The sequence below is a fragment of the Castor canadensis genome, chromosome 19 (assembly GCF_047511655.1).
Source record: "Castor canadensis chromosome 19, mCasCan1.hap1v2, whole genome shotgun sequence".
Lineage (NCBI taxonomy): Eukaryota > Metazoa > Chordata > Mammalia > Rodentia > Castoridae > Castor > Castor canadensis.
This window is the reverse complement of record NC_133404.1, coordinates 29,724,877-29,738,676: the sequence shown is the minus strand read 5'-3', so window position 1 is coordinate 29,738,676 and position 13,800 is coordinate 29,724,877. Positions and strand designations below refer to the sequence as shown.

At 41.0% G+C, this 13,800-nt stretch overlaps 1 protein-coding gene across 7 annotated transcripts in view; it reads left to right on the top strand.

The window, feature by feature from the left end:
- Nucleotides 1–13,800, top strand: part of Asb7 (ankyrin repeat and SOCS box containing 7) — a 46,479-nt gene that overhangs the window by 20,654 nt on the left and 12,025 nt on the right. For all 7 annotated transcript variants that reach the window (XR_012443983.1, XM_074061739.1, XM_074061738.1 and 4 more), the window contains one exon: nt 1,220–1,825. Coding sequence is in view for 6 of the 7 variants with exons in the window: in XM_074061738.1 (XP_073917839.1) it covers nt 1,220–1,825 (606 nt within the window). In the remaining variant the exon portion in view is untranslated. The remainder of the gene's footprint in view (nt 1–1,219; nt 1,826–13,800) is intronic.

The window sequence follows — 13,800 nt, the reverse complement described above, 5'->3', positions numbered from 1 at the left end:
TTTCAATGTACAGTATTACTAATATTTTAACATATGATTTTCTGCCTCACAGATTTCACTGAGAGAATCCAGCTGTTACATAATATGTTCTAGAACTAAATAGCATTTTACTAAATAGTATATGAGTGCTTAATCACATAAATTTGGAAGCATTTTGTGTGTGAGAAAAACATCAATGATTTTTTTCTCTTCCATAAACAAACCAAAAAGTATGGATGACTTTCACAAGAAGAAAGCATTTGAATCCTAGTAGTTGGGTCTGACCAGTTAATCTTCTGCATTGACTGGCTGGCTCTCAGGAAGTGTTGCCCATACTGTGAGGGGACCAGTTCTTGCCCCTGTTCCACCCACCACTCAGGAATGCCAGGGGGTGCTAGCCACAGAGAACTGACCTGCATCATGAGACAAAGGCAGATGCCAGAAGTCTATGATTTGAGGAGTCACATAACTGATAAATTCTCATAGTTTTATCCCCCCAGAAATCAGTTGATTCAGGAGAGATTTTTTTTTTAAACTTAAAAAAAATAATGCTTATACACTGCTGAGGTTTTTCCCAATTTTTTGCATGATTTGCTGCTTCTTATAAATTCTCAAGGCTATGTAAAAACTAAGACTTGGGAGTCGTGTTTTATTTTATGAAAACATGGTTTATCAAGATCACTTAACATATATCTCACATGCTTTGGAATTTTTTTACAGACCACAGAAAGCCTTTTTTTCTTTCTTTTTTTTTTTTTAATGTAGTACATCCTAAAACAACACAGTCTGCCAAACCATGGTACATCAGTAACTCAGAGCAGCAGATGTTACACATGCTTCTCTTTAAGAACAAGAAGAAGCACAAGAGAAACTAAAACAAAAAATAAAAACCAAAGAGAAACATGAAGTAATACAGAAATGAGGCAGTCGAATAGCCAAAGGTACTTGGTTAAAATAGCGAAGGGGACGTGGTCCTCTGAACTGTATTGGGCATATTTCTTTTGAAACACTGTGTAAGTCTTTCTCCTTCCATTTACTCAGTCTTGGTAGCTTTATGCTAAAACTTATTTTCCATTGAAACTCAACTTCCATTAAGCTGAGGAAAAACGCTCCCGTGTGCCTTGTAACGTCAGATCCCTTCACGTTGTGTGTGAGAATTAGCTACCGTGGGCTGTGCCGTGGGAGAGCACGTTTTGTCAGCATCCGCTAAGGCTCGCTCTCATTTTGGTTTTAACTCTAGCTGACCCCACGGTGAAGGACTTGATTGGCGGCTTCACTGCTCTTCATTACGCTGCCATGCACGGCCGGGCCCGGATCGCACGCTTGATGTTGGAATCGGAGTACAGGAGTGACATCATTAATGCGAAAAGCAACGACGGCTGGACTCCCCTCCATGTGGCTGCCCACTACGGCAGGGACTCATTTGTCCGACTCCTTCTGGAGTTCAAGGCCGAGGTCGACCCGCTCAGTGATAAAGGTACGACACCGCTTCAGCTCGCCATCATCCGGGAGAGGTCGAGCTGTGTGAAAATCCTCCTGGACCACAATGCCAACATTGACATTCAGAACGGTTTCCTGCTGCGGTACGCTGTGATCAAGAGCAATCACTCTTACTGTCGCATGTTCCTTCAGAGAGGCGCAGACACAAACTTGGGGCGCTTGGAGGACGGACAGACTCCTTTACACTTGTCTGCCCTTCGGGATGATGTGCTCTGTGCACGGATGTTGTATAACTATGGAGCAGACACGAACACAAGGAACTATGAAGGTCAGACCCCACTGGCTGTTTCAATAAGTATTTCGGGAAGTAGTCGACCGTGTTTGGATTTCTTACAAGAAGTCACAAGTATGTAATATAATTATTACTATTATTGCACCCTTTTTTAAAAATTTGCATCTTCTGAGGAGCTTAAACTGTTTTTGTAACATAATAAGTAGATATTGATCATTTCTATAAGCCCTGCTTGGTAAGTGGTGCCTCTTTCATCCACAAACTTTAAAAAAGCTCTGAATTAAGTTGTCCTACTGAAGTAATAGGGTAGAGATGAAGTGAGGAACAGGAAAAGATTTCCAGAGTGAACAAAGATGTGTGTTAGAACAAGGCAGCCAAAAGAATAGCTTTTTTAGGATTCCATAGAGTTCACAATTTAGAATTAGAAGGGGAATGTTGGATTTTAGATTCCTAAGCTGTGAGAATGTTCTGGAATTTGGGCTGTATTGCTAAGGTGCTCGTGTTTTAATTTTGCTTCTGTTTTGGATAAATCACATGCAGTGGAATAACAGTATAATTTATTAAGATGTCTTCATAATGGAAGTTAAGGGTATAGAAACCAGAAGAACACACTTGCTTTCACTGGGAAATTTGGCACCACTTGTATCTTACCTATGACCTTTTTGTGTGGTGCTTTTTGTAGGGTCTAGCCATGTCTGGCCCCCCCATATGTCTTGAGTCAGTTTTTGAATTGAGTATTACTTTGACTGTGTGGACTTAGCTACCCTCTATTGTCCAGTTTCCTTGTGACCAGTCACATACATGACCCAGAGGTTAACATCCAACACATGAAGCCAAAGTCTAGAAACAATTGATTTTGCTGTCTGCAATTCTTTTTATGGAATGCCTTTTTCCGCCCTGATTTTGAATTTTCGGCCCTTACTACAGAAGGGTCAGTGGCCTGGATACCAGGCACAGTGGGTAAGGGAGTCACTTGACCTGCCTGAAGATAGTCCATTCTACCCCACGAATCTGATCTCTAGAGTAAATTTGCTTTATGAAGAAATAAAATGTAATTTAAATTTTGTGTATTTTTAATGAGGGGAAAGACAAAGTTATCCCCACTAAATGTATTTGGACTATAGAATAAAAAGAGATCACTCAGGTCTAACTCACTGCTGGCTAGGAGAGTGCCCTGTGATAAAGGGAGATTTCTCCTGTGTTGGCCAGTATGGTGACCATTGGCTGCATGTGACTTGGCAGTTAATGCCCTGAAGGGGTCTGAATTTTAAATTTTCTATAATTGTAGCTAATTTAAATTGAAAGTGCTAGGGTGCCAAGTTGGTCTGTGTAGCTCTACCTCCACCAGGACTGGTTTTTGGGGCTGCCTGGTCCCTGTTCCCTCACAGAAAGCTTTTGAGCACACACAAGCAGCCACTGGATTTGGAGACATTGATGTGGGCTGCAGCTACTAGTCGCCTGTATCTTGTCATTGTTGCTCTTTTAATTTCTGCACCAGAGATTCTTGGTTACAGGAGTGTGGCTGCAGTCAGGAAGACAGCTACATGCACTCATATTTGTTAAATATTGTGCTCAGTGGGTAATGGTACACACTAGACCCAGGCGTCCCAGGGTCCAGCCTTACTCTACCATGTTCCCTGTGACTTTGTCAGGTTACCTAAGTTCTCTGCCTCAGTGTCCTCACCTTAAAATTAGGAAAGTGATAATACCTTTCCAGTAGGCTTGTTAGGCAGATTAAGCAAGTATAGTGTACTTAGAACAGAATGTAAATGTTTCTTAGAAGGGTGGGTGAGCAGCTGCCAAGCTGGTGAGTCCTTTACTTTTTTTTTTGAGACAGGGTCTCATTGTAGCCCAAGCTGACCTGGAATTCACGATCGTCCTGCCTCTGTCCTTTGAGTGTTGGGATTATAAACACGAACCACCCTGCCTGGCTCTCCTTCAGATTTTTATTCTGCCCATGCCTCTTGTCTTCAGCCCTGTAGTGGTTGCACGTGAAGGCATGCAGCCAGGTAGCTGGGAGAGGCTGCTGGGCAGGTACCCAAAATTAGGGACAGGTAGAAACATCAACAGGGACTACCTCTGTGCGGGAATTCCCTGTGCACATAGAGCAAAGTCATGCACCTAGTAAGTCCTCAGTAAATACCTGGTGACTGACTGGCTACATACACAAAGGGGCAGGATTGAATGAACTTGAAGTGCTTCTGGAAGTTTGGGGCTTTTTTTTTTTTTTCTCAGTACTAGGGGTTGAATTCTGGGTCTCATGCTTGCTATGTGCAAGCGCTCTACCACTTTCATTTTTAAATTTGCTTTTTGTAAAGTTTGTTTTTCAGGGCTGACCTACAACTACATTGGAACTACATTCCTCCTATCTCAGTCTACCGAGTAGCCAGGATTACAGGTGTGCACCATTATGCCTGGCCCTCATCTGTAATTTTGAGGCTGCAGTTTTCCTTTGTCTTCAGGTGCCTCCACATAAGTCATTACTTCTTGACTCTTTAGCGGTGTTTTCTGCCCAAGGCAAAATGTTTCTTCCTCACCTGTGCATTCTTTGGCTGTGATAGATTTTCTTTTCCTAGTGAGTATGTGCTAGAAGAAGCAGCTATAACTGCTGCTCTGTGGAGCCCTCCCCTGAGCCCTCTGAGAAACCACCGTGGAAGAAGGCTGGGCAGTTGAGAGGGCACCTGTCAGGTTTGTGAGCTCCTCTGGCCCCATGCCACAGCACGCTGGCGCTCAAGGAACTGTGCTTCTGGTGCTGGAACTCGGACTCCTTGGGTGTAGTACAGTAGGGTGCCACTTGGTGACCTTTGTTCAGGGCCATCTTAATGTTCATTACTCCATTTTGACCAGAAGCAGATTATTATATTGAAATAGACTACTCATAAAAGTCATATATACTGCATATAAGCAGTGGATCCAGGTGACTTGGTAGGTAGGTAATGAGTGGAGGGAGAAGCCATGAGGGGCTGCAGTCACTGTTCCCCACACCCAGCCTGAGCTGTCCAATAGTCATACTTCAGAGACCTTCATCTTCCTTCATGGCTAGCACCCAAGAAGGCTGTTTGTGGGAAGGAGCAGATTCTCCCTCACCATCTCCCTGACCACATTGTAAACTACACTAGTCACTGTATGGACCCAGGAGTTATTCAGAATTTAAAATCTTTTATGTGTGTGTGTGTAGCACTGGGGTTTGGATTCAGGGCCTTGAATTTGCTAGGCAGCCATTTTTACTTTGGTTATTTTTTGAATAGGGTCTCACCATTTATGCCCAGGCTGACCTAGGCTGTGATCCTGTTTATGCTTGCCATGCTGGGTTGGCAGGCTTTTACCACCATACCCAGCTCTTATTGAGATGGGGTCTTACAAACTTTATTTTGCTCAATCTGGCTTTGAACCTCCATCCTCCCACTCTGTCTCCCACAGAATTGGTAACTTTTTTAAGAAAGAAGGAAAGAAAATCCAGGAGAAAGCAGAACATTTATATAATATGGTTTTATGCCTGGAATTTTGTTCAGAGAGCAGTAGAGTATTTACAGTTTGGGGGAGAGAGGCCATCTCCACAGTGCTCAGGCACAGACTAGGTAAGGAAGGGGCTGTTCTTCACCTGGCCACCTCTGCAGGTGAAAATTGCCAGTAGCTTACAGTTCCTTTTGGAAATTGAAGAAAAGTGTTCCAAAACACAGTCTGGTCAGAGCTGAGATTGCAGGTGGCTTCCTGCAAGAGAGTGCCCCTGGAAAGGAGGCAGCTTCCCTGTGTTGGATTAGCCAGATAATATGCAGAAAAGGCACCATGGTGTCCTCCCCACCTATGTAGCCCTTTAGTTGTAAGGTGTAACACTTCATGTAAGAGAGGGACGTGCTCAGATGGCAAAATGGAGTCAAAGACACATACAAGCAGGTATGTCCAGGGCTCTGGAGGGTTCAGCTGGTCACCCTGTCCTTGCTGCTTCGGTGACATCCACATCTGAATTGTGTTTGGGAGTCTCTCTTCTGCTGAGCCACAGCTTCATCGAGGCATTAGTTACCATGTTCCTTCTACTGTCTAATGTTTTCATTAGTTTTAAATTAATAACTATAGTTACTTTAAATTCCATGGCTGATAATTGCAACATCTGCCTCATATCTAAGCCTGTTTCTTACACTTGCTTTTTGTCTCTTCGACAAAAAGACAACACCAAAAAAAAATGCTAAGGATTGCAGTAAATATGACTTTAATGAAAGGTTTTCTATTGATCTGCCTAGGAGTTGGGCTATGTGTAATGTTTACTATAACTGCAGGTGCCAAAAGATCCAAATTCCTCCAGTGCTCTTGTTTTTGCCCCCCCACCCCAATGCCCTTGACTCTGGGCTTCTTTAAGTACTCCACCTCAGGGCTGGTCTGCATCTGGAAGCTCCTCCAGCTGTAATCCACTACACTGGAGCCCTGTTGGTATGGTTGTAAGGAGTGGGTTATGGGCAGCACTCTTACAATCTTCTGATTAAATCTCAGTCCTTTCAGGGGCCTATGTGCCTGAACTGTGACCTTCACACATGTTTCTTCTTAATTCTTCCCACCCCTAATCCTGTAAGGTGAGACAGAAAGGCTAGAATGGGCTAGAGTGGACTGGAGTCAGAGAAATGTCCATTCTCTGAATGGGCGATAACTGGTAAAGTCTTTAATTTGTGAGAGCAGGCCTTTTGTTACGGAGAAGCTTCTGAGGTGAGCGGGGTCACTCATGCTTCTCCTGCCATGGCCTTGAGGGGGTTTTATTGGCTTTACCTGATGGAATTGCTAGAAGAGAATGCATAGATTGCTGAAGACTTCCTAAGACCAGGGCTCTCACTTTGCAGCTAGTCCATGTGGAGCCTCTAGATGGGGCAAACCTCTACCCAGGAGGTGTTTCTGTCAGTGTGTAGCTCCAGTGGCTGCTACTCCAGCTAAGCAGGTCTTGGTTGTGGTTCTCTGGGTTTTGCTTTCCAGAGTTTCTGGTAAAATTTCACTCTACAACCTCAGTTTTTTGATAGGTTCAAGAGTAAGTCATTGATTCTGAGTTTGTGTAAGTTTTTCTTTGAGGATAGGAGTGACATCTTCCAAGCTGTTCACATGTTGGAGTTGAAACCAGAAATCTATTTAGTGTTTTCATCTTTTTAAGTGTGAAAACACATCCTATCCATGGTCCTTAGCTGAGAAATGTTTTGCCCGTTGGGGTCAGAGACACAAATCTTTGTATGACATCTCATCTGTCTCTTGTCTGTGCTGATGTCAGAGGGGCTATTAAATCGACCTTGGGGTGATGCAGAGAGCCACTAACAACCTCCTGTCTGACTTGCCAAATAAACTTGCACAAGCTTATCCCTAAGCCCTTCCCCCACGGATGTCACTTTTCCCTTCTGAAAAATGGAGAAATTGGACCATGGTCCCAGCAAACCTTCCTTTTTTTTTTTCTTTTAATTTTATTTTTATTAGCATATATTAACTGTACGGGGTGGGATTGGGAGTGGGGACTGGGATTCATTGTGACATTTCTGAATAGCCTTACATGTCACATTGGTTGGGTTCTCCCAACTCTCTTTCCCCCAAGACAATTACAAAAGGTTTCAGTGTTCTGTTTCATATGTGCACACAAAGCACATGGACCACATTCCCCCTCCTTCATCTTTTACGTTGCCCCCCCCCCCAACAGTGTTGACTTATAGGGCTTCTCAAGACCATTTTAAATGCCTGTAAGGTCTAGACTGATTTCCTAACAATACTGCCTTTGCCTTTTCCCTGTGGTGACATTTGCACTGAGGGTGTACACGCTAAGGAGAGAAACGGTGAGTCCAAGCAGCACCACAGCCACAACCAGTAGTCACTGTTGCTTTCAGCACCATGTAAGAATGCCTTTGACAAAGCAGCAAATGTAAATCTTGTTCCTTTTGAATGCATACCTTTTAACTATTCTGTGGGGTGAAAATTGAAGGTATTCTTTCCATGTACCCAACTGTAGTGACTGAACCAAGCAGCAACAGTGATTTGTTTGAGCTCAACCAGCTCCTTTTTTTAATGGGTCACAATTTTTATCTGAAAAATTGAATGACAGCCAAGCTAGAGCCATTTAACCCTGGGCATTTGGCAGACATTGTCTTGAAAATGAATAAACTTCATTTGTCACTTTAAAGAAAACAACAGACTTGATGGCCAATCAGAAATTGAGCCGTGAAAATGAGGATTTCTGGAAACTTTATACTTGCCACAGTGAGACTCCTCGTATGTGTAAAGACTTTTCTGAAATCAGTGGAGAGACTAAGAAAATAGGAAACTGGTTAACATTTGGAAAATAGCATAACCCAGTGAACTGTGTATTCCAGGTGACTAATTTACAATGTTATAGAATTGTACATGGGTAAAATATTCATTCAGAGGGCAAGATATTATCAGTATAATCTAAAAGAATACAAAAAGTTCATCCAAGTGGTTTCAGGTTCTATGATGCAACTAACTTTTAAGAAGCCACCACTTGGCTAGTTTTGATAGAGTATCATAGAAGAGCTACAATTACCTGAAAAATTAAAAAGATGCTAAAATATTCCTTCCTTTTTCCAACAATATACCTGAGAGAGGCTGGATTTCTTCAGGTACTCCAAGGAAGACACCATATTGCAACAGGTGAAACACAGAAGCAGCTCTGTGCAGTCAAATGGTAAAAGAGATTCGTAAAAATGTACAATAAGTGCCATTTTTTCATTAAAAAAACTATTTCAACTAATGAGTTTATTGCTATTATTTTTAAATAAATCAATAAATGGCACTAAAATTTCTCAATTTTTAAATGTAAATACAGGTAAATATAACTCACATAAACAAGAATTCTTTTGAGGTCCTCCATTTTAAAGATACAAAGAGGTCTTTTAACTAAAAAGCTAGCCGTGTGTATTTTCTCTGTTCAGATTTTTTTAAGGACATCCTGTTAGTTAGTGTCCTTGTTTTAGAACTTGATGAATCTCTGATGTATTTTTGTTTAAAGTTTTAGAATTTGTGGATAATATGAAACATTTTGAATTATTGTTTGCTCCATGCTCACACATTTACTATGTAGAGATCTGTGATTCTGAAAGTTTGTCTATAAAATTGTTGCCCTCCTAGATGATGTGGGGCAACATGGATTCCTGATTGCCACCAGTTGGGAAGGTTAGGTCTTTGGACTTAACCAGTATTCAGCGATGAGTCCCTTACAATAGCGTTCAAAAGTGCCACTTCCCTAAGTAAATAAACTGTTTACTTGCTTGCTGCTGTAAGCAGTTTACTTCCATAGTTTACTTCCATTCTTAATTCCTCTGGCAAGCTCTGGGCTAAATTATTCTTGTTTTGGTGTTTTGAGATAAGCATCTTCAACTGGCCAGGAATGCACTAGCCCAGGCTAGCCTTAAACTCTTGATCCTCCTGCCTTAGCCTCCTAAGTGCTGGGATTATAGGCATGTGCCATCACACCTGGCTAAGTCTAGTTTATTCTTAGGCAGAGAAGCAGCTAGTTGGTTGGGTTTGTGTTTAATACCCAGAGGAATCTAAGCCAAGGCAGTGGTCTATGTTCTAGAAGACAGCATTCAAGATTGGCAGCAGATACCGTAGGCTTCAGTGGTGGGGACGAGGTAGGACTGGGTTGGGTTTTTATTTGTGTGTTTTAAGGAATTAAATGGCTCATATTTCTGAAAAAAAAATTAAGTAGATGGAAATTGAGTTGTGTCAACTGTTCTTGCAGAAGACAATCTGTCAAGTACTTCTGCTGGTTGCTTTCAGGGACATCAATCACAGATGTTTAAAAATACTGTTTTATAAAACATCTCAGTGACCAGAAAAATGTTTTTTGTTTAGATTTCAGCAGTAGTCAAGTACCATGATTTTGCAAAAGCAAAAGTACTATGTTTGTAGAAGCAAAACCTTGAAAACAAGATTTCGAACTTAAAAAAAAAAAAGTGGTAGAGTGATTGCCTAGTATGTGCAAGGCCTTCCCCAGCAGTGCAAAAATAAATGAATGAATGAATAAATAAAATAAGGGCTGAGGAAAATCATGGCTCTTTTTATTTTAAGAAAGTGCAGCCTGCTGTGGCTTTCTGAGCTAAATCCACAGCAATAGGTATGAGAGCCGATGACCACACAGGTGGCCGCAGCCAGAAATGCCCTGGCCCACTGTGTTCCTTTATACTACTTCTTTGATTGTTCTCTTATCAAAAGAGTATTACAGAATATAATGTAACTCTGGAGAGGTTTGTGTAACACATTTTAACTAAGGTTATTTTTCATTGCTGATTATTTTTCCTAGTGAACTGGAGATTTTTGCCAGGCTTCCCTATTAGTTTTACTAGCTGCTCCACTCTGAATTATTTTAAAAAATCATTTTTAGAAACTAGTACATAGTACACAGTTAAAGTCAAATTACCGCACAAATTAAGGTTCTTTGATGCAGAAATACACTTTTTGTAGAGCTTTTTAGTACTTAGTATTTTTAATGGCATCTATAGATTTCTTGTCATTTGTTAGTAAGCCACATATGATTTTTGTTTGACTCAGTGTAAATTTAAGATGTAAGTCAAAGTTCATTTGCTTATGGGAAAAATGTCAGAAGACTTAATATTGTGTACAGTTAGGTTCCAAGAGAATACCATTACTTTTATTTTAAGGGGAGCTAGAAACTGCCTTTTGTCCTGTAAAGCCAGATTTGCTTAACACATTTCATAGTAAATCCCAGCAAAGGGAGCTCAAAACACAGGAGATCTTAAAATGGGAAGCTGAGATAAAACGAGGTATTGGGAGACCACTCCAGCTGTTGACCTACAGTGGAGAGGTCTTAGAGGAACAGCAGTCAAATCTGGTAAAGCAATCTATAAAGAGGGCTCAATCTTTCTCTTTTTCTCTTCACCCACTCCCCTCTACCTCCAGCCCTCCCTGTGCCCCAAACAAATCTTTCATGCTGCTCACTTTGGCTGTTTAAAAATGTTCCTTTATTTTTATGGATCTGATAATTTTAATCCAAATAAGTAAATTTGTCCTGCCATAAAAGAGGCAGCAGTGATGTCAAAAGGAGATGGTTTAGGAGATTTAATTTTCGAAATCATGCTACTAGCCTGAGTTTTGTAATTTACACTAAACTGGACCCTTCAAAAGCTGATTTCCTATTTTATACCAGCCCAATTATCAGTAATGATGGGCTGCTTCACACATGGAGAGATGAACAGCCCTTTGAACTGTTGTGCAATGCCACTGTGTTCATTAGTCTCAGTGCCTTGTAGTTTTCTGCATCCCCCAAAGTGCTTATAATTCCTTAAATTACACTCTTTTGGGAGGTGAGGTGTCTCCACATTTCCTCTGGTGGAACCCCATGGACCAGGCATTCGTTACTTAACAGGGTAAGAGTTAGTTTTGTGAGACGCCTGTAGACAGCATGTTAGTGTTGGGTTTTTGTTTTTTGGTTTTTTTGCTTTCTTGCCCTTCATTCTCTCTCTGCCTTCTGTTCCCTTGCCCCTTCATTGTTGAGTATGTAGTAGGTGATCACTGAATACTTTAGTAGTTTGTTGATAAAATAATAGTTCTCTTTTAAGTCAGTTGTGATGGCACAAGCCAGTAATCCTAGCACTGAGGAAACAGAGTCAGAAGAATCACAAGTTCAAGGCCAGCCTAGGCCACATAGTAAGACCCTGTCTTAAAAAAAAAAAAGAAAGAAAGAAAAGTACTTCTCTTAATTATAATCATCTAGTCCTAAAATGCCATCCATGAAAAAGACTCCTGACATCATCTGAGGAATAACAGTAATTACGGGTAGTCCTTATTACTCTTTACTGTTTAGCCTACTGTTAATTCAATAATGCTGATATATGGCAGGATGAGTTCATATCTCTATGTAAATGGAGAACCTATAATTACATTCCTCACTTCCTCATTTCACATGTTTTTATATAGTTAAAAGTCTTCAGCTCTGCCCGATCCAATCATTCAGTGATTTGCAAAATATGATTTCCATCAGTTTGCCCAGGACTGTTTCCTAGTAATGGATTACCACTTGCTCCTTATCTGTCAACTAGTATTCTTCCTTTCCATCAAGAAGATGAAGACAGCCTTCCAAGGAAGGGGCCTTCTTCTTTTCTGGGAACATGAAACAAACATCATCCTCACAAATATTTAGCAATATTTTTTAATTTATTTACCAAATACTTCTTGCTTGCTTGCGTGCTTGCTTGGCACTCTTCTCAGTACTTTGCCAAAATTAACATTTTTATTGCTTATAAAATCTTTGAGGTGGTTACTGTTAATAGGAGGAAACTAAGGCAGGAGGCTAAACACTTTGGCCAAGGTCATACAAACTGTCAGTGGTGGGGCCAGCCGCCAAACCCAGGCAGTATGGCTCCAGGGTCGGTGATTTTTAACCATTCTGATATATATCTCCATCATTAAAGGTGATTCTGCAGACGGGAGTCACATATGGCCAAGAAATCTTTTAAGAGATCAGAGTCTTCCAAAATATTAGAAGATGCCATAGCACACTATTTAAGGAGAAGAAAAATCGGTCACAAATTGAACAAAGCATTCCAGTTTATTTAGGCCCAGGATGTCCATTGAGTAAAGTGTTCCAATATATTTAGACCTGGACAGTCCTGGCTGAGCGCCCAGCCAGCTGCCGTGATCTGAGTGAGCCATTTTGCAAGTGCAGAGGGCCCCATCAGATTGCTCCAGAAAACACTGCATGGAGCAGAGAATGAAAATAACTTGACTATTGTCTTAAACTATTAAATGAAAGAAGTCATTAAATACTAATGATAGGAGTATCTTATCTTTACATGTGCCCTTGCCAGTCTTTTAATGCTTTGCAAGAAGCGTGAGGGCTAGGAGATAAGTGGGGTTTTCTTTGGAGAGAGAGGACTGTCTGCCACAAACAGGGTGCTCAGAAGATACCCCGGTATATGACCTTTTCTCTCAATCCCTTTTCTACCTTAGGTAAGCAAATTCAGTAATTTACTTCTTACCGCTTCGTTGATAATATGTTTTCATTTAAGTATGCCTCTGTACTGTATGTATGGCAGTTTTATCCTCATCTGTCTTTTGTGGTGGTTCTTTTCATAAAATTATGCTTGAAAAGAACCTGCCATGGATTAGGCAAATCAGATTCTTAAAATGAGAAGGTTCACATCTCATTCATATTCTGGTTTGCATTTGCACATCAGGCATTTATTGGAAAATGATAATTATTCTCTTCCTAAAGGTAACCCATGAATGGTGACGAACAATAATTCAAAACAGATTAAGAAGTGACTTGTGTTGACATGGGTGTGCTTTTATACTTTCAGGGCAAGCTTATTAAGTACTCATTTGTTCAACTGATATTTGTTGAGCACTGTGTCAGGTGTTAGGTTTGTGTTGGCCAGGGATTCAGATGCAGCCCTGCCCTTGTGGATCATGTCACACAGTGAGGAAGATGGGTATTCATACAGAAACACCACATATGTAAATAGGACATCACCACCTTGCTAAGCAAATAAAGGAAGGGCACTCTGAGAATATGTGACAGAGAGCCTGATGTGGTCTTCTCTGAGAAAGTGCTGTTTTAGCAGATACCTGAAAATGGAGGAGATACAGCCTTGACCAGAGACACTTGAGTGTGTGTCATATCCACACATGGGTCCTTCTGCAGGCATCCATGGGTACAAATGCACACCCCTAGTTAACAGGCATTTCCAAGAAAGTAGTCACTTTACTGTGACTTTAAGAGAGCTCATGTTAAGCACTGTCTTGAAAAGCAGTGTTAGTTTTGTTTTTGTTTTTTGTGGTACTGGGGGTTGAACCATAGCCCACTAGATCTAAGTCTTACAGATCCTTTTTGACTTATGAAAAATTACTTAATTTTGAAAAATAGTAACTAAATAAGAACAATTCAAGCAAGGGACAAAGTTCCAAGAACAATGGTTCTCCAAGTATGGCCTGAGTAGCCTGAGAGGTCCCCTACTATTTCTAGGGTATCTGTGAGTTCAAAATGATGTTTATAGTAATACTAAGACATTATTTCCCTTTTTCACATTCTTCTCTCCTGAGGGCAGGTAGAATTTTTCCAGAGAATAGATGATGTGATTTTTATTTCAACAGACTTG